The sequence below is a fragment of the Diadema antillarum genome, unplaced genomic scaffold (genome assembly GCF_040938485.1).
Source record: "Diadema antillarum isolate AM-2024a unplaced genomic scaffold, OU_Dant_1.0 scf00000133, whole genome shotgun sequence".
Lineage (NCBI taxonomy): Eukaryota > Metazoa > Echinodermata > Echinoidea > Diadematoida > Diadematidae > Diadema > Diadema antillarum.
In genome coordinates this window covers 1,644,146-1,666,034 of record NW_027271022.1, presented here as the reverse complement: position 1 = coordinate 1,666,034, position 21,889 = coordinate 1,644,146, and the positions used below count along the sequence as shown (strand labels likewise).

Genomic DNA, 21,889 nt, shown 5'->3' with positions numbered 1-21,889 from the left:
GCTTCCGTCCGTGTTGCATACTTCTTAGCGTAGAAACCACTCTCGCGCGCAAATCCTTACCATACCAATGTATACATGTACACAGTACACTCGATCGACTCCGTCCAGTCGATTTTGGCATTCAAACCGAAGATAACCTGTGCATGAGAGAGTCGAATTCTTCAAAGAAAATATTGTTTGTATCTCAATATTTCTGTAAGTAGTCAGATAATCGCCTTTCCTCGAAAAAAAAAAATATGACGTGAGCCGGGAAGGGTAAACACAGGGGGTCGTAGGGATATGATTTCGCTCCACTTTGCCGTGCATGTCCAGTCGGCACTGGCAGCAGCTAGCTCAGTGGCACTGTACTGCATGCGCAGTCCAACCCCGGCTGCAGGCCCACGGTAAATTAAACATAGCTAGCCACTTTCCTTACCTCTCTACGCTTTTTTCCCTCAGTTCTCTTCGAAGTCGATGCTCGAGGTATTTCTGTTTTATAACTCATGTGAGCAAATGGTCAGGATTGCATCTGGTTTCAGGAGTTTTCTCGGTTTATAACCGAGGGCCACAGCCTGCCGGTCCACGTAAAAACATCGCTTCACAAATTGTCCACGCACAGGTAGGTCACAACACGATTTCGAGATTTTGTAGGCCCTAAGTTTCTTATGTTCGGCATCGTTGTACCGATATTTCCCAGCCGCACAGCTCACCTTTCACGATACTTTTGTTGGTCTGGGACGGAAAAAAGGATTTTCCTGGGAAATTTTCTGCACGATTCGAGCAAAACTACTGATGTAAGATAGCCTGACCAGACGACTCTGAATGCGGTCGCCCCTGTAGTGTACTAGCAGGCCTGTGTAGAATCGTTTCTATCTACAAATATGTACACTCTGTACGTACTATATATAGAACATGCATGAGCGGCGACAGGTAGGGCTGCAGCTGCGCTTGAGACTGGAAAAGTGCGAAGGGCAAACCGCGTACGGGGTGCGTACGCGTATCTACCGTAGATCTATCATCTAGTTGTACCGTCCACACGTGCGAATATAATACACAATACATACACACACACACAAACACACACACACACACACACACACAACGTAGAAACAATGTCAAATACGGGTCGGAGTAGCCACCGACGTCTTCATGCATCCGGGTAAACTAGGGAGCGTACGGATAACGAGCAGAACACGGCTGGGAAGAGTTGTGCATCGACGACGTATGACTCTCCGCCAAGACTTGCTCATTAGCATATTCACCATGCAGAGTCACACTTTTTCAACCAAAATGTACGAGCTTATTTGGTGATTTTAAAGTTTGTTTTTGGTGAAAGTAGTTCATTGGAGGTACCAACAACAACATATTTTTTTAAATTTCGTGAGGACTGTGTCCCTTTAATACCATACCAACTCCGTCTATTCACCTGGATTGTATTCCTCATGAGTTTGTACACCACACACTGTTATGCTTTTAAAAGACCTCTGAAGTCAAAGAAACAGCCCTTCTGTGGCTTTGTATTGGTTTAAAGGCCTTAATAGCATTTGCAGATAAAAGTGAAACAAAAACCACACTATATTGCTTCAAAATAGTTCTAAAATGCCAGTTAGGAATAAAACAACCAATTTTTTTAAAAAGCCAATCAGTACACATACAAAATGTGAACCAAAGTAATCATAAAATCGTTTCTGGGATAAACTGTCTACATTCACATTCATATGGATCTTCCATGCATCTGTTTGAGCCAGATGTATCCAATTCAACGGTGCCAACTGCAACCAGTGGGCACAGGGGGTACAATGTAATTGCCTTATTAAGACTATGGACGTCCAGCTCAGACCGCTGACCACTCACCTGGAGTCTCTCCACCAGCATGGTCAGCTCTTCTTGCAGCTGTTTGTCCTCTTCGGACTGCATTGGGGAAAAGAAATTGAGGACATGTTTGCATTAGGGAGAAAATAAAGCAAAACATTCACTGACATGTTAACACCACCACTGGTAAGCACCGTCCGGTATCACTGTTGAAGATAGTAATGTATTTAATCTTTTTCTCTTTTTTTTTTTACGCTCTTGTAATTTCATCTTTGTTTTGTTTTGTTGGGGTTTTTTTGCATTTGGTTTTGAATTATATCCCCCGATCAAGTTTTAATCAACCGATGCAGAGCGCCCATTAAAACACGTGTGTTTTAATGGGCGCTCTGCATCGGTTGATTAAAACTCGATTTTTGAAAAAAAAAAACAGATAGGATTTTTTCTTCTTTTCATCATGGATAGTGGACATGTGTGTGTAACAAAAAATCACCGTGCTAAGTTGCGACAATTTATACGTCAGATGTGAGATGAATAGAAGTGAATAGGGGGCCTCATGAGGCGTTCCCCCGGGCCTCATGAGGCATGGGGGCGGTCCTCATGAGGCGTAGGGGCGGTCCTCATGAGGCGGGGCAGTCCTCGTACGCGGGAGCGGTCCTCATGAGCGGGTTTCCCGGACTGAGCTGTGGCCCTGTGGTAGTGTGGATCGGATGTGCTGTGGTCGACATTTTTTTCCCTGCCTGGCCGGCTGCCTAACATAAATTTAGGCCTAGACCTACAGGATGTATATCTCGTTACCCGTTAGCATCTGGGGCCTAGCCGTTAATGACTTTGAATAGGCTAGGGTCTAGATTGTTCTAGTCTAGTCGTAATCTCGTATGGACTTTACGCGAGTGATTTGATAGTGATACTTTGTCATACATGCTCAGAAGAAATATTTCGTCGGAACTAGTTGCAGTTTGAAACTGGTTCTATACTACCCATGGCACTTCAGCCGGTTTCTTTAACAGAGGACAGGCTCCGCTCTGAAGAACTGGAGCAGTAGAGTAGAGATATGTCGCTATTGTCGGTACGCGGTGGCGCCACAGCGCCAGTCTCACACTTCCCGACCGACCGACCCCGGAGCGGCCCCGGTACCATTCCGAAGAGACGGGCGAGAGCTGCCAGTGCTTGCTGCCAGATTCCCAAACTTGCTCAGTCATTATCATAGGCCGCAACTTGTTACCCCAGCCTGAGTTATTCAAGGATCTATTTCACTCATCTTTAAAGTGTGAAATAATACAAATGATACAGATTCAACTGATGACTTACCAGATCAAGGTTTTTATCATCTTCAGTTTTCTTTTCATTTTTCTGTTCTTGTTTCTTCTCTGGCGGCTTCGTTGTGTCTGCCATTTTGAGAGGTCCGTTCTCCGGTGATTTTGCATGCACGCGCACAGCTAGCTAGCGTAACGCGTGCACATTACGCAGCATGATAATATGCAACATATAGCATACAGTGTATCATGCATGCACGGAAAGGACTGTTTCTGCTTGCACACACATGACAATGCGTGCGGCTAGGCTTTACACAACAGACCAGACGTATTCCCATACCTTTGATAATTCAAGACGTATCAGAGTGAAAAAGACCAAAATAGCAATCATACACAAAAATATTAATTTCATTTACCTTCCATCTTAGTAATAAATGATTACCTTCTATTAGTCCGAACTTTTAATATATTATTATCAACTCCAATCAAAATGTCCTTTGAATAAGACTAAATTTTCGCTATTCGGAGATTGCAGAGTCTCAAAAAAGCTAATAAAAAACCAGTTAGCAAAATTTAAAAGCATTATATAGCAATTATAAAATATTTCAATTATAAATAATTACTTTTTCATTATTTTTTGTTAAAAAATATATCTAAAAAAGTTAATTTTTTGTGTCAATCATAATTTGTATCAACTCGGCAGCACTGCTCTCTCTCTCTCTCTCCACAGCAGCAGATAAATGATAGGGCCTACAAAAAGGCATTCTAAAAAGATCACAGTCATATTTTCTTCGTTGGTGTTTTCAATTTTACTAGTTTTAACATGGAGACTGGGCTTTTATGCGGCATTTCTATTAATCCATAGGCCCTATTTGAGAATGATCTAATTCAGTTAAATCCTAACTTTGTTCTATTTTCTTTTATTTGATTTTTGGTTTTGGGTTATTTTTTTTTTTGGGGGGGGGGGAGTTGTTTTGTGTTGTTTGTTTTCGGTGGTTTTCGGGAGAGGGGATGGGAGTCGATTTTTCGAATTCCACTCTAAAAAGTTGAAAATTCTCGCAAACAAGCACTTGAGAAACATGTCTCGAAACACCCAAACAGAGACCCCCTATTAAAAATTGATTTACTCATGACAATAACACTAGGGCCTATATACAATTTAGGCCTAAAGAGGTTTTGGTAACCATGGTAACATTCAATAAAGATGGAAATTGTTACCAGATTGATATCTTTTTGAGTAATCGACAGAAATGCTAATTGAAATTTCAAATGACTGATATTTAATTCGTATACATAGGCCTATAATTAAATTTCGTACAGTAGCAAATGTCTTTAAGAAGGTCTATAGGATGGCACTCATGCAGGACATTTTGTTTGTTGTTTTAAGTTTTATTAACCATTTCTGCATGTGTTTCTTTTTGTCTTTTTCATGAGGCGGACATGACTGTCAAACAGACTCCTCGTATAGCCTAGGCTATAGTGTCACAACATTTTCTCCCTTTTCTATCTCAAACTGGAAATATAAGCGTATTGATTGCTTTGATTTCATCGTTGGGGGCGTTGTGGCATAGTGTATACGGCACTGGTGTAATAGAATTGTGAGGCTCTGGTGGATAAGACTGCCGACTCCCATTCGGAGGATCCGCGTTAGAATCCCACCATAGAGTTGGATTATTAATACAGCTCTATGAATCCCAAACATCAGTGCCACGTCCTTGGATAAGATGTTCTTACCCACTGTGTCCCTCTCGACCCAGGTGTAGGCCTATAAATGGGTACCTGGCAATGCTTGGGTAAATAGCAGGGCCCTCTGGTAGAGCAGTGGCCACACCAAAGAGGCTACCCTAGATAAATAAGATAGTATTATTATTATTAGTAGTAGTAGTAGTAGTAGTATAGTAGTAGTAGTAGTAGTAGTAGTAGTAGTAGTAGTAGTAGTAGTAGTAGTAGTAGTAGTAGTAGTATTATCATTATTATTAGTAGTATTACTATTATTTTTATTTTTATTATTATTATTATTATTACTATTATTATTACTATTACTATTATTATCGTACTTGTGCAAATATATCTGCAAGATTGCCGTGATTATAGTTTGAATGTATTTTTGTCCAATGCATATAGCCTAAGTTATGAATGATTTTCATGGGGGAAAACACACACACACACACACCGTCGAATAATGATCAAATCCAACTGAGCTGAAACTTCACTGTATTAGATTTTGATAGCTCCTGCAAAAGTAAGAAATGTTTTTAATTGCAAGGACTGTCAGTTGACATTGGTTCCTTTGATTTTCAGTGTAGTTTCGTTAATTCATTATTCATTTTCTTATGTATTTTCTGAGTGTCCCATATCGTACAATCTTTGCTTTTAAATGGGATTCTCAATTTCCACCCCCATGCTTATTCATTTTGTTTTATGCATATGTATGAATTTACAAAATTACACTCATTTTTTTTTCTATTTTAGTATTCATTTTCACGTGTTAACTTAGGTTTTGGCTAAATATTATATTCTTTTTTGTATTACATTCTCTGTTTATATGATGGAATGATAAAAAAAAACTTTGAACTTTTTAACTATAGAGAGGATGATCTGTTGCGTTTAGTGCTGAATACTGACATTCCTCGCCCTTGTAGCCTTTGTATTTATGAGTGAGTGCTCAGAAAAACGCTGTAACCTATTTACCTGCTCGTTTGGTATAATATTTTTATGGAGATGAGGATTGGGCTTTTACCTGTTTGGGAGATACCAAGAAACTACTTATGAAATAGTACAGATCATACCATTCACAGAGGATTCAAACTTTATTTGATGAAAATCGGGTTTGAAATGGCCGAGACATCCGTAAGCAAAGTAAAACAAAGCGATCGTAATAAAAGGTGGGTCCCACCTTTTATTAGGATGGCTTTGTTTTGGATATCTCAGCAATTTCAAAATAAATTTTCAACAAATAAGCGTCGAATTCATTTTGAAGGTACATGCTGTTTCTTATTTCATAAGAGGTTTCTCATTATCTCGCACACAAACACACACACACACACACACACACACACACACATACAAATGTCAGAAACCTGAAGTAGGGACTCAATCAAAACTACACACGCGTTTACAATGATAATGATAATAATAATAATAATAATAATAATAATAATAATAATAATAGCAATGATAATGATAATAATAATTGATTCATATAGCGCCAAATCCTCTCTGTATAGAGTCAACTGTGCTCTAGGCGCGGAAGGAAGAGAAAGTGAAGGAGGTAAAGAACATACAAAATTCAAAGTAATGAGTAATCAAAAGTAAGTCTTAAACAGGTGAGTTTTTAGACTGCTTTTAAAGGAATCTGATGAAGAACAATTTTTTATGGCTGAAGGTAAGTTATTCCATAAGGTGGGAGCAGCATGGCCAAAGGCATTTCAATCCCTCTTTTTGTCAGTTTTTCTTCATTTCTTTGTTTGATTTTTATCATATTTCTCAAACCCGACGTGATGATAAACAGCAGTCGATGCAAGTAAAACGCCCGCTGGCAAATTAAGCATCAACGATCAGGCCAACCAGTCCTCCTGAATTGAGCTAAAAGTCACCATCGTGCACGACCTTAAAACAAAAAACAAAAAACAAAAAACAAACAATAAACTTACAGCCTTTATCATGCAAGACCAACCAATTGAGATTAACTTTACTGACTCTGGCTTATAAACAGAGACAATTAGCTTAACTACTTAGAAACTGAACCCTAATGTCGAGACGAATCTATCCAGTGCCTTGAACCCTTGCAGATGTAATTAAAGGCCGTGTCACACCTTTCTGTGCAAGCTACAAGGGCTTGTTGAGGGAGGGATTTTTCCAGCACGCAGGAGAATTTCCCCGGGCAGACAAGAATGTTTGCGAGTTTTGCACTTGTTTCTTACCTACTATACGCGTACTACTTATCTCCTACTTGCGTGTATTCCGTGTGACCTGCCTGAGAACTTTGAAACCGATCTGTTTTCTGTTACGACCAACTTACAGGTATACTGAGAAGTACCTGCGTTGGAGTTGCGTGAGAGGCGCTGCCGGTAAGGGTCTCATACTGTTGTTCTGCGTGTACCTCTGCGAGCGAACCCCCACGACTCACTTGGAACAAGTTTTGAACATGCTCAAGGCCTTGTCATACTGTATCTGAGAAAGTTTTGCGGCTCGACTTGCGGGGAAACAAATTTGCAACCCGAGCTCTCCGCAGTTTGGCCGCACCTAACAGTACTATATATAGCGCGTATCTCGCCTGTAGTTGCCCGGAGGTGCGCACGCAAGTCCGATTTAACCGCACCCAAGTTTTGAGCATGACCAAAACTTTTTGCGGGTAAGTCGCGGGGATGCCCGGAGAGGTTCCCGCAGAACGCCAGGACCTCGCAGGCAAGAGTAAAAAAAAAAAAAAAATCAACTAAACAATCAGTCAATCCGTGATGCAAATAAAATGACGCATAATAATATCTGAATTAGTGATAACGTGATAAAGAACTAATAGTATACTGTGCATCTATTGGCGTGTATACATCAATCAAAATTGAAAACAAGCTTAAATCGTTATTATTTCATTTGTTCCATATAGACTACATGCTAAATTCAGTGAAAATATGGAGGAACCTAAAAAGGAGTGAAACTTGTAGTTTATTAGGTTCAAAAGAGGGAACATTGTGTAACATATTTTACTACACGAGTAAGTGTGAAAAGTATCTATAGCTTAATTTGATAAATGTTATAAGGAAATTTAAATGAATATTAAAACGATGGATCATGCAGTTTTCCATGCTGGCAAATAAGAGCACATTTGAGTTTGCGGAGGCAAAAAGGTGCATGCACGCGGTATGAGAACTCAAGTGTCTTCTCTACCTGAGATCGGAAATCTTTTCTATTCGACTTCTCGGATTCAAATATTAAAGGGATGGTAAAGTTTTGGGTGAGATGGGGATTCATGTTTTATCTTTTTGCGAGATAATTATAAACCGTGTGTAAATGAAATATCAAAACGCATACGATTCTATAAGAGGAATTTCAAGGTTATTTGCTGAAAATTGTTTTCCAAGTGGCTGAGAAAATGTATAATTCAAACAAAGTGGTCCTGTATAATAACAGGTGGTCCCCACTTTTTATTACATCTTTGTTTTACTTTGATTTTGGATATCTCAGCCGTTTTCAAAAACGACTTTCATCAAATGAACTTCTGATTCCTCTTAGAATCGTATGCCATTTCAACTATACATCCCTGCTGGAAAATAAAAAAAGTGTCCCACAGTGTGAGATACACAGTGTGAACACATTGTGAACACAGTCTGAAATCTCTTCACACTGCTAAATTCGAGCGTTTTAACAGTGTGACACAGAGCACTGCTATGTGAACACTCTGTGAAAACCAAACAACAGTGTGAAATGATCTCCACATTTCAATTTGTAGAGCGTTTTCACATAGTCGACTACATGACCACACTGTGATCACACTGTAGGACACTGCGTTCTTTTCAGTAGGGGTGGCTTCTAATTATCTCGCAAAAAAGTAAAACCTCACTCCCCATCTTATCCACTATCTCTTTAAATCTCATAATTAGTTCCTCATAACTCATAATAAAATCAGCTGCCTTATCAAAGTCATCAACCATATCAAACTACGAAGCATTATACAGAAGTGCAGGGATAAAATACCAAGCACATTAATGGTAATTTGGAACGTGGGCGCTGTTCCATAATAATATCATATTATAGTGAAGTTCAAGTTCAAGATATTTTCTTTTTCTGCATTCCAGCATAATCAATGACATATACGCACAGTATGAGGGAAAGTAAAGGAATATCAACCTATTAATTAATAAGATGAGTCATTATAGACTTTTGATGGAGATTGTAGAAATAGGCATTTGTATGAGCATCTTTTGTATCCCGAGTATTAATGTTCCTTTTGCCTTAGTTTAGTCTTTAGTTGTATAATACCCTTGCTCCTTATACCCTGTTCTTTACGCTAGGCTTCTGTTGAGACCTATTCATACGCTCAACAAGCTTGCTTTGGTAAGTAGGTTTCATCTATTTTGCTGGAATTCTTTTACTTTGATCGAAACTGACCCATCGACAGCCATGTTCTTTATCAGTTTTTTTTTAATATATATCCAAGCTGTACATTATGCATAAATTCAGTGGTAAAAATAGGAAAGGGGTTGTATCAGTATGGTTCTTTATAGTGATGTACCACTATAATTAGTATGCACATAGTGTACGTCATGTACGTGCGTTTCTATGTTTCTGTATTCTACTTGTACTTTTTGCTCTATTTTCTCTCCCTACCATTATATCAGTATTGTCCGGTGCACGTTATACTATACCGTCGGGATCATCATCTCGCCAGGCAGGAGACACCTCCCTGATCTCGGCAAGCATATTTCGCCCATAGACATAATTCTGACACTTGGGGGATTCGACCTCCGGACCTACATTTTGAAAGTCCAATATGTTATCCACTATAATGCACAGCCCCCGCTGCACATAGAAACAATGAGAAATCCCTTGCCTTTCCAGGTATAATTCCTGAACAGATGCGTCGCGTCAACTATACTGCTGAGGCTGTTGTCGAAATAGGCCACAAGTATACCGTGAGAGAACAACAATATACTTCCACGAAGACTCGCATCACTTACGGAGTTGGCATGCAAAAAAAAAAAAAAAAAAAGGAAAACGTCATTTTCTTTTCTTTTTTTTTCTTTTAAAGTGAGGTCATCATTATCAAATAGAGAAAAGTAATTCTTTTCATTGTTGCTTATGGATATATCCCTTACTTAACATGCATTTTGTTGGCCAAATCTTAAAGATCATGCACTAATCCATTTTACAATCATTTCCAATCGTTTCTACAGCAGCCTTAAAGGGATGATACGTAATTGGTAGAGATGAGGATTGGGCTCATAACTTTTTGCGAGATACCAAGAAACCACTTATGAAATATTACACAGCATACAATTCTAAGAGGAATTCAAAGCTTATTTGATGAAAATCAGGTTTGGAATGGCCGAGACATCCAACAACAAAGTAAAACAAAGCGATCATAATAAAAGCTGGGTCCCATCTTTTATCATGTACTATCGCTCTGATTTGGATATTTCAGCCATTTTAAAACCAATTTTCATTAATGAACGTTGAATTCATTTTGGAATTACATGCTCTTTCATAATAATTTCATAAGAAGTTTTTTTTTTTTTTTATTATTATCTCACAATGTTAGAAAGGAGAAGTTAGGTCTCAACCAAAACTGTACGATCCCTTAAATCTGGAATTTCTCAATCTTTATTTGATACGAATGCATTCCATTCAAACTCTTCAATGTACATTCCAGCGACTAATATGTGCCCCAATGCCTTCTAAATGTGGGAAACCAATATGTGGTGAAACATAAATCATACTCCAAGATGATAGCACAAAATTACAAAAAACAACAACAAAAACACGGTAGCACTCTGCAGATTTCAATAAAGATAAAAAAGGCAAAAAGAAGAATAAAGAGGACACTCCCGCACACAATAACCTTGAATTCTTCGAAATTAACAAGTAATGAGCCTCATGGTTCACTGATATTACCAGATGACAATTGATTATTAATAGAGTTTACACCCACTCTACCTCCTCTCTGTACATACCGAATAGGCTGACATTCTATGAGTTTATCTATTGTGTATCGGTTAGGGGTTTTCCCCTATCCCCAAGCAAGAATGGATAGGAAGCATGTAGGAGAGTAAGGATTTTACCCTCTATAAAGTTACCCATCACTTACCCTCACCTCATGTTGCGAAAAGAAATACACACACACACACACACACACACACACACACACACACACACACACACACACAGGTTTATCTGTCTATGCAGAACATCTAACATACAAAGTTACTGTTGAGTGTTCAGCCTTGCTGCATTATTGCCTCAGAGTGGCACAAAGTACAACGTACAACAACGAAGGGGAAAAATCAAAGTTAGCCTCTTTCATCAATAAGCATATTTTGAACGCTGTAAAGAATAGAGAAGCGCTGGTATGATCGCCCCCAACGCAAAAAAAAGAAAAAAGTATTGTTGTCTTCGAACCGAACAAACACCAGCGAAGGGAGGGAGAGACTCAGAGGCGGATCACTATTCTACTTGTGTTTGTTCTTCATTGAAGCATACGAATTGCGGTGAGAAAGCAAAATTAGATAGAAACAAGTACACGTACATGTAACTCTGAAAGACATACTGACTGTAGTCTGAGAACCAGGTTACCTGGCTAGTGCTGGGAGGTTAGTTTCTCTTCAGCATGAAGTGAACATAGGAGTGGTCTTTAGCTTGTGGGAGCTTCTTACGATCAACTTCTGATAGTAATTTGTATACTGGGTTTTCGGTGAAGACTCGATCCTGCACGGTGTTTATTGACGGGTAAGTTCACAAAGTAATTTCGAAACGTTAGTGACTAGTGTATTCTTCACTATGGTGCGAATGATTCTTAAATACTACATGTCTTTTAGTGTAGACCCTATCATACTAGCATTACATCAAATCACATTTAGCTACACATAAAGTGAATTCCATTATTGAATGTGAGATCAAAGTGCAGGTTATTTATACTCACAGGAATTTTATTGCATTGGAATAAAAAAAGACATTCAGGGTGAGTTTGCATTTCCCAAAGCAAAGTCAGCGCATTGCACTACGGTATCCGTATGTTTCAACGCAATCAACAGCTGAGTACATTGGAATACAACTTTATTTATATGGGCGCTTTTCTATGGCGCGCGCATAAGGAGTGCCTACCTGTCCTACAGGTGTATAGGTCAGAATTCCATGGGTGTTTTGGCCATTACTTCTATTGAGCTGTTAGACAACCACTAAGCTAATGGTTTCATTATGGAAAGTGACACACGGGACCATTATGAAAAAACACTAGAGATACAGCCTATTGGACCATTAGGAAACCATTACGTAAATGGACCATTAGAAATTTGTAATGATCCATAAGAAATCCACAGAGGAATTCAGAGTACGGAAGCGATGCACAATATTACAGTAATTAATATAATCAAAATTACTGTACTTTGCAGGGCAATTCATTATTACAGTAATTGCGACATATGGAACACAATGCATACGACAAACCGAAAGACTTATAAAATCCGTAACAACAAATCTGACATAATGTCGTTAAGGGCCTTGTGATAGAAAGAATAAAACTCAAATTCTTGTTTGATGTCCTTGATATGCGGAAATACGATTTTAAATGTTCATTATGTCCCCCCAAAATGAATATGTATTATTTTGTTATAAAAAAGATATGTATTGTACATGTATGTATAAAATGTATGCTTATCGTCGGATGAGAATGTGTAGGGCGTTGAGTTGCCACTAAACCCATTGCATTAGAGACAACTTAACGCCCTTCTAATTCTCAACCGACGTTTTATACACATGTATGTATGTATGTATATATATATATATATATATATATATATATATATATATTCAAATATATATGTAAATATATATATATATATATATATATATAAATATATGATATATCAACTTTCAAGGTTACAAAAATTGCAAAATTCAGCAGCTCGTATTGTTACCCTTACCAAAAGAAATGCTCACATTACCCCTGTTTTGTGCTCATTGCATTGGTTACCCGCTGAATCTCGTATTGTATTTAAATTCTTACTGTTTGTTTTTCATTGCATACACGGATCATTCTGTCCCAGAGTACAATGTTACTTTGGTGACATTTTATAATCCTCCCAGATGTTTAAGGTCATCCGATTGTAGATTGCTGGTTGTTCCAAAAACGAAAAAAAAAAACCATGGGTGGATCGGTCATTGGCACATGCTGGACCTTACCTGTGGAATCAGTTGCCTCAAGCTATCCGTTACATTTCGAATGTTGACTCCTTTAAAATTGCCCTAAAGACTTAATGGTTTTTAACCGTTTTCCAGTAGAATCGTATATTATATTTTTTTTTTCATCATCATTATTGTGTCATTCATTTTCATGTGCATGTTTGTGTAATGATTTTTGTACTTCCAAACTCACTTTTTCTACTGCGCCTTGAGCACCAAAGTTATGTGGAATTGGAGCATTATAAATACCCTGTATTATCATTATCATTATAATATATATATATATATATATATATATATATATATATATAGAGAGAGAGAGAGAGAGAGAGAGAGAGAGAGAGAGAGAAAGAAAGAGAGAGAGAGTGCGAGAAGGGGTCCCGACTGTGTACAGAACCAGTGTAGCTCCTTTATTATTTATTCAGTGCGAGAAATGTACCCAATGAAATGTACCAAATAATATGAAATGATTTATTCATATTATTATTGTATCTTGTTATACAACTACGAACCCATTGATGAAATGGTCATTATAGATTCATGCTAGTTGGATTCATACTACCAACAAGCGCAGCAGCGTTAATACCAGTGAGTCATTGTATGTATCACTAATTCACAGCCCTGATAAAGGTCTTAAAAAGACCGAAAGCTTGGAAATAAACTACATGTACATTGAACTATATAGCTACGTCCGTGAATGCCCTTATCTTCTCGCACTGTATATACATATATTCATTTTTCGGACATAATTAACATCTAAAATCATATTTTCGCAGATTAAGGACATCAAACAAGTTGTGATCGTTGCTGCAACTTATAAGGAAACATGTCATGCGGCAGTCACTGTCTTTGTATAAACTCGATATCTTCATAAATATGCAAATGGACTGTGCACTTCCCGTTTCTGTTGGTGGTTCTGATTTTGGCAATAAATTATGTTTCGATTTAGTCAGTCCCAATGTTTTCTGTTGGATCCGTTCTTGTGATTTCTTAATATTACAGCATAGCCACCGAAAGTTTTCTTTTAGGAAATTGTTTATGAAAGCATTAAAATGTCCATCACTGATTGGTGATGGTCCGTCAAATTCCAATAAGAAATATTAGAAGTCGGCAGATATGGTCTCTTCTAATGAACTCTACTGAATGTAACCTCGACGTTCAGCTTACTGAACCATTTTAGATTCTTTGATGGTTTCCATATAATGGTATGATAGTCTGTTCCACCTTAAAATACAACTTGACAAAAACAAAACAATAGAAACAAAAACCCAAATTCTGTACAGGACTGTCGGAAATTTTCTGATAGTTTCTATCAATCTTATCCCCACCATTAGATGCCACTAAAGGCCCATCAAAAATTATCACATTAAATAGTTTGAACCACTACTACATACCGCTAGACCCAAAAATACTCTAACTTTGTATTATACCACACCTTAGAATGATGTCGAATTGTGATTGGCCAAGAACATGTCACATGACATTCATTAGAAAATACCTATCAAACTCATTGAGAGTGACAGCCGTGCATTAGGCCCCCTATTGCACGGTTGGCAGGAACTAATGCACGGCTTCGCGGGGGGGGGGGGGGGGTTGCTAATGCACGGCCGCTCGACTTCACAAGCAAAGTACATGTACTGTATCGACGTGCTGGCTGCAACGCTGCACTGGTTCATTCACAGGAAAGGTGCAGCGCCTACGAGTATATGCAACGTGTGCGCGCAGCTGCAACTAAGCGTTGCATGAACTGAGTGATATGTGTTGCATTCTCGGTATACGGGCCTTAACAATAAGTAGGGCCTACGTGCTGCGGCTGTGTTTTTACTTTTGACTCGGATCTGCTACGTGGACCACTGTGATATCAAAATCAAGTTGAGAAGTCGTAATTTGATTTTTTTTTCTGTGGTTTTATACAAAATCATTGTCGGAAATAGACATAGTCTAGACCTACGATCTACCGACATGTCAGATCGGCTTAGACCTAACATTAGCGTTCTCGATCTAACGATAGTGTGATCAGTAAACGCCGTAACGGTTAGAATGGGTAGGTCCTAACGTCAGACCCTGCAGAGTTTGCGATTCCTGTGACTGTGTGGTCGAATCATTGCGAGTGTTTGGGTTAGTATTCTCGGCGTAATTGTTACATTTATTTTTGGACCTTCACGAGTTGCCGTTCACTGATTTAGTACACCCCACTTCTGTGATTATGGACAAGGTGTTGTATAAAACGAATAATTTATGATTTTGTTCGTGCATTGGGGCACGTAATATCGCACTCGGCGCGAGATTCGCCACTGGTCTATTCAACGCGGCGCTACGTGCCTTGTTGAATATAGACCAGTGGCTTATCTCGCGCCTCGTGCGATATTCGTGCCTAATGCACTCACAACTCAAGAATTATTCGTATACCAATATTAGATACTATTACACCCACAAAACGCTGAAATTCTACACTGGACCATCGGCGACTCCCTCGTTGTTCTTGTGGTCTAAATTTCACCACTAAAGATGCCATTAGACCCATCGAAAACAGTAAAATTTTATTGGACCATATCTATTAATTCTCACGGGGGATTGTGGTTTGTATAATAAAAGTATAATAAGCTTTCGGGAGAGACAAAAAAAAATCAAATGAATTCATAAATGATAACACACTGACCCAAATGTCCACATGAACAATGACTAGCGTCTTGTTGTTTCTGTTCGTAGGTCTGATCAGTTTGTGAGACAGTGGAGCCGTCGTCACGTGACAGACGTCGTCATAGCAATGGCGTCTCCCTTCCATGAGAACGGTCATTGTGAAGGCGTTGGCTGCCTTAGGAAGTCTTCTGCCACATACTACGTAGCCGAGAAACAGCGGCTCTGCGACGAGTGCGCCACCTCGAAAGGGCATACAATCGTGGATATCCAGAGCAAGAGGGTGGGCTGGATCTGCACCAAGCACAAGAAACCCGTCGAATTTTTCTGCGAGGTACACGACGAGGCCGTCTGCCAATCGTGTAGCACCGTGCACCACAAGCCGTGTTCGCTAAAAGAGCTGGATGAAGCCTTGTCTCAGAAGAGACGACTCCTTGGCGACCTTGTCTCCAAGACGAAAGACAAGGAGAAGGAATGGAAGAGGCATGCAGATCTTATTTCTCGACAACACGACGTGGCTAAGAAACATTTTGAAACCGTTGAGAAGGAAATTCAGCGTGTCATCCGCGTCGCTGTAAGCAAACACACTGAACGAGGCAAAAATGAGCGCGATGCGATTAATAAAGAGTTTGACGAAGAGATTCGACGACTCAACGAAAAGAGAGAGAAGCGACTAAACGAGAGTCACAGCGCTGAGGCGAAACGACGAGAACCCATCGAAAACGCGCGCCGCGAGTTTACAAAAACGCTCACCAATATTCAGTCAGGATGCAACGAGAACTTCCAGGAATGTAGCCGACAGACCAGTGAGGTCGTGGACGTTCTTGACAAAGCGTTAGAGAGCGTTGATAGCATCCTCCTCATGAGCGATCAGGATCTGGTCGCAAGCAAAACGCGGGCTTTGATCACGGCGCTAGAAGCGACAATCAATTCCAACACCGACTCGGGATTCGTGGAGGAGATCTCCAGAGTTTCGCAGAATGTCAAATTTGTGAAGGGGACTGAGGGGGAGGAATACAAAGGTCGAATCGAATGGCCCAGTGGTAAATGGAAGCACACTGATACCATAGAGATAGCGAGAAAGATAAAGCATCCATGTTTAATAGGTTACACATCAGCTGACCATTCAGTAATTTTGAAAGACGGATCAAGGGATGCGGTGATTTCTGTAACGAGTATCAACAATAAAAAGATGGAGGAGTTTCGGCTGGAAGACAGTGCACGCATAACATCTTGTAAATCGCTGAACGAGGCTGCAGTGGTTTGTGCCAAGTGCTGTGAGGGAGCTGGAAGCGGCGAACTCCTGAGTGGCAATATCGCCCTCTACGACAAGCAGTGGAGGCTGTCCAGGGAATTCGCCGTGCCGTCAGAGACGACGAATGGTACAACATTCGTGGACATCGCTGTAAGAAAACGGAGTGGGGTGATCGTCGCAGTGGAGCGAAATCAATCAAACGTCCACGCTATCAACCCTACCAATGGGAAGATTGTTAAGAGCATCGCATGCAAAGAGAGAATCCGGATGCGAGCGTTGCTACCTTCTGGCGATATAATCGCCCAACGTGTGCCGTTTGACAACACCGTCCTCGTTATCGACAGGGATGGAGCTTCAAGAGTGATCACACACAGTCAGACGATCCTCAACGCCACAGTAGATTCGCGGACGCGTGACATCTACGTTGCTTGTCATGAACCTGCACGCGACCGGTTCGTCATCAACCAGTTGTCCGGGCAAGACTGGGGTGAGGTGACCAGGGTGATGACCCTTCCAGTCGCCGCAGGTCTGAGCAAAGAAAGGAGGTATAATCACGTGGTCGAGTCGAATCTGGTCCTCACGCCTCACGGCCAGATGATCGTATGTGATGGCAGGAACGTACTGGTGTACAAAAAGACATTTAATTTCCAGACATCGAGCTAAAACAGAACGAGGGAAACAAATTGGATTTTTGATGGGTGAGCCACGGTTAGTCGAAAAAATAAAGGCTGTAGCAAGTAACGTTGTAATGTTAGTGGCAGAATGCTTTCAGTGCTTCAATATTGGAAGTGGATTGTGTGCTCTTGTAGGTGAGTTATAGTTGGGCGAAGTGCCGACTACAACCTCAATCTGTGCAGCATCTCCTAAATGGGAGTTCCTAGCGCCTGGACTTCTAGAGGAAAATGAGGATTCTAATCACGCGAAATATTAAGTGCGCAATTATACATCCGGGTACCACATGTCATGACCACGAAGCCCTTTTGCGATGCGGTCCATGGCGCGTATACACTCTGATTACAGACGTTCGGTGCTATGCTATAAGTTTAATTTTGAATATGTCTGTCATAACCAAAGTTGGCCGGGAGAAAGTGAAATCCTAAGAGGGGAGAAATACCTCCTAAAGTAGAGACACACAGCTACAGCGAGAGATATTCAAATCAGGAGATTGTGAGAAAATGGCTTCGAAGAAGGATATCTCCGAAAGGAGGACAATGTCTTGGAGCTGAGTCGTGTAGCGGCATGTGTGGTGTAACGTACGAACAAAGTACAATGTTGTGGGAAGATTATTGAGTAACATTGCATAATTATGAAGAAAGACAATTAGTCTTGTAAATAAATGGCAAAAATATTGCTGCTCAGAGGAACAAACTTGTTGGCTCAAGAGGGCGCCAATATTGTGCTGCCATGGAAATAATGGAGAGGAACCAACGTGCCAAAAGAGCCATCAAATGTTTGCCATTAGTCTTAACGATTCTGTAAAAGGGAAGTCTTCCATTTGGGGATGTAGATTTTCCTCCGACTCCTCGATGCCCAAAGAAGTCCTTGATGACTCAGTCAAAATTTGACAAGCCATAAAAATGAAAAGATGATATCATTTGCACGACTGTGTGGTTTGAATTGTAATTAAACTGTATGCAATTTACCTGTGAAAAAAAAAAATTCCTGCTGGATTTGCTGGCTTATCATCATCGTTGATTTTGGAGGCTCTCAAGTTTTGTTATGCAATGCTACTTAATATTGAGAGTGATTATATGGAACTTTTATGCGTAATTCATGTAATCTAAACAGGTTTAAAGGAAAATTAAAGAAAAATGCATGTTCAAAAAAAGGCAAGAACTTAGAAAAATATTTCGTACAATGTGTTGCCGATATAAACATCAGGGACCCGTTTTTACAAAGATCGATTTTAAGATTGGTGCCATTCAAAAAAAAGAAGAAGTTACGCTCAATATGCTATCAAATATGTGTTTTTAATCGAGTGTAAGCATTTTTACAGACAGACAGACTTACATCGAAATGACTACGGGTGGAAACGAAACAATGGATATTTGTGATGTGTGTATCTGAATGTACAGTATGTCCCCCTTCAGTCATTCAAATAAAAATGCAATCGGATTTTCACATTGATAACTTCCCATAATATTACAAAAACTGTCTGAATGTTATTTCAGGGTTTGAAAATATAATATCTTACCTTTATTTTGCAGAAAACCCCATTCAGTTTGATTAAGTGGTCACAGAAAAGATGTAGATCGTTGTAAAGCATGCTATGGATCTGATTCTTCCAAGTTTAGCACTTGGATGGTCTAGGAACTCCATACTAACGTGTGCACACAAAGGACAGAATTTGGAGGAAAGGGATTCCTAACGTGCTCTACACAAATCCTTATTTCTCTTTCTCCTCTAAAGCAAATCGAATGGGGTTTTCTGTAAGATGTGAGTAATAAGTTATAGTTTAATGCCATCAAATTGCACTTGGATTGATTCACTAATTTTTAAGTTATTGTTGCGGAGGGGGCCGCAACAATATATCAATCATATAGGAAGAAACGACAAAATCTGTTAAGTCTTCCAGCGCCATAATCATGTACAATCTTTTCCTCCATCACACTGCGTCCACGAGGGTTTTTGGCACAAAGAATACATAAATCAGTTATTCGTATACTCGTAGTATATAACGTACATATTTATGACAAAGCAAATAAAGATAAAGACTAACGTGTATGTATGTCGTGCATGTGACTATGTATATAATATATAGAGAGGGAGGGAGAGCATAAGGCATTTGTTTATAAAGCATTCGATTATACTTTTTTTTTGGGGGGGGGGGCGGTGTTGAAAAAAATAAGTAACGAGAAGATATTGCATACCTTTTAAGCCGATAGCCTTTTTTCTGACTAATTAAAAAAAAAACATGTTACGGACTAAAGGTCTGACTGGTTGAGAAATTGTTTGCACTGTGTGTCACGGACACAAAATACAAAAAAAAAACAACAACGGAGGGGTAAAGCAAGGCTTTAATCAATAAGCATTAAAAAAAAACATAGGAAGGGAAAATCATTCTTCGGAGACCACAAACTAATCGCAAGAACAAGACACATTTATTTCATTTATGGAACACAAATAACAATATGTTCGTTGAGTAATGCAGAAATATTAGGCGAGGAGAGCAAATGAGTTAAATCTGTTGTAAGTTACAATTTTTTGTTTCTCATTTTACGTAGGCAGTTAAAATATTTGGTCCAATAATTGCTGGATAAGAAGACATATAAAATATAATTATAATATATATTATAATATAACGTAATAATGAAAATGATTATTATTATTATCATTATCATTACTATTATTATCATTATTATTATTGTCATCATGATGATCATTATGCAAAAAGTAAAATAATATTGACAAAAATGATAATGTAAACAATAACAATGGGTCACACGGTAAAATGAGAAAACTAGTTGTGTACTAACGAAAGAACCTTATTTCACTCCTGGATTACTGAATCTTTGCAACTGATTGACAAATTGCCCTACATCGACGTAAGTAAGCACTGAATTGATCAGTGTTTTAGTAGTAGCCATGATAAATAATCATGGGCGTACATACTCGAGCAGGATTCGAACCTACGACCTCCTGATCACCATTTATTTCATTTATGGAACACAAATAACAATATGTTCGTTGAGTGATGCAGAAATATTAGACGAGGAGAGCAAATGAGTTAAATCAGTCGTAAGTTACGGTGTATCAGTTGTAAGTTACTTTTACGGTGATCAGGAGGTCGTAGGTTCGAATCCTGCTCGAGTATGTACGCCCATGATTTGTTATCATGGCTACTACTAAAACACTGATCAATTCAGTGCTTATTTACGTCGATGTAGGGCAATTTGTCAATCAGTTGCAATGAAAACACCTCGACGGAAGAATTTTCATGAATTTGAATAACAAAAGCAGTACCCGCTGCATGCTATAAGGATTAGAACCAACACTTGCTGTCGGGCGAAAGCTCGCAGGTCTAGTGGAGATGACGCCTGTTCGGTGATCAGGAGGTCGTAGGTGCGAATCCTGCTCGAGTATGTACGCCCATGATTTTTTATCATGGCTACTACTAAAACACTGATCAATTCAGTGCTTATTTACGTCGATGTAGGGCAATTTCTCAATCAGTTGCAATGAAAACACCTCGACGGAAGAATTTTCATGAATTTGAATTACTGAATCTTCTAAATAACGAATCTTATTTTCATTTATGGATTAACGAACTTCAAGAAACGCACCTTATTTTTCTTCGCAATACCGAGCAGTAACAAAATTTATTTAGTGGCCACATGCTAACAAGCTTGTCCTTTACTCTGGGCCTCTCTTTTGCAATAATGCATTTTTCTTCCTTTTCAATATTTTTCTTTTGAGCTAGGTCTTATTAGGTATTATAGGCCAACATTTATACTCATTGTGATAGCTGTCTATATGAAAAAGAAATCTTAGTATTCGAATAGAAATTTGATTTTAATTCCGTTGAAAAGAATCTAAAGGCAAACAATTTTTCTCTATCATATCAAACTGAAAATATTCTGTTATGCAGCTGGATAGACAGCACGGTTCTCAGCTGCTCAATTAGCAGACATGAGATCTCATATAACAAACAAACAAACAAACAAAAATCATTACTTTTGCGCATGCATCCAAAACTACAGTGATCCTTACCACTCTGTAAACAAGTCATACGTAACCATAGCACATTAATGTATTATTAAGGGCTTACGGTATATGGATTTTCTTTGTAGGTGGTTTTTTTTTGTCAAACTTAGTATACATACATTTTCAAAACTATAGCTTTTTTCAAAATCTCAACATATACATGTATTTATGTCCATTCGGATGGGTTAAAGGGAAGGTAAACCCAAAGAGCAATGTGGATTGAGTGAAAGCAGCAACATTAGTAGAACACATCAGTGAAAGTTTGAGGAAAATCGGACAATCGATGCAAAAGTTATGAATTTTTAAAGTTTTGGTGTTGGAACCGCTGGATGAGGAGACTACTAGAGGATATGACGTA

The 21,889-nt window shown here is 39.1% G+C and overlaps 2 protein-coding genes across 2 annotated transcripts in view; one reads left to right on the top strand and one right to left on the bottom strand.

Moving 5' to 3' along the window:
* LOC139720768 (26S proteasome non-ATPase regulatory subunit 2-like) overlaps positions 1-3,197 on the bottom strand; it is a 29,264-nt gene extending 26,067 nt beyond the window's left edge. Inside the window, exons 1-2 of the mRNA XM_071632111.1 lie at positions 3,100-3,197; positions 1,834-1,890 (exon numbers count right to left, since the gene is read on the bottom strand). Coding sequence (XP_071488212.1) covers positions 1,834-1,890; positions 3,100-3,183 — 141 coding nt within the window. The 5' untranslated portion in view covers positions 3,184-3,197. The remainder of the gene's footprint in view (positions 1-1,833; positions 1,891-3,099) is intronic.
* Positions 3,198-15,702: 12,505 nt separating this feature from the next.
* Positions 15,703-17,490, top strand: LOC139720798 (uncharacterized). The gene has a single exon (XM_071632137.1). The coding sequence runs from the start codon at positions 15,703-15,705 to the stop codon at positions 17,488-17,490; it is 1,788 nt and encodes a 595-aa protein (XP_071488238.1).
* The last annotated feature ends 4,399 nt before the right edge of the window (positions 17,491-21,889 follow it).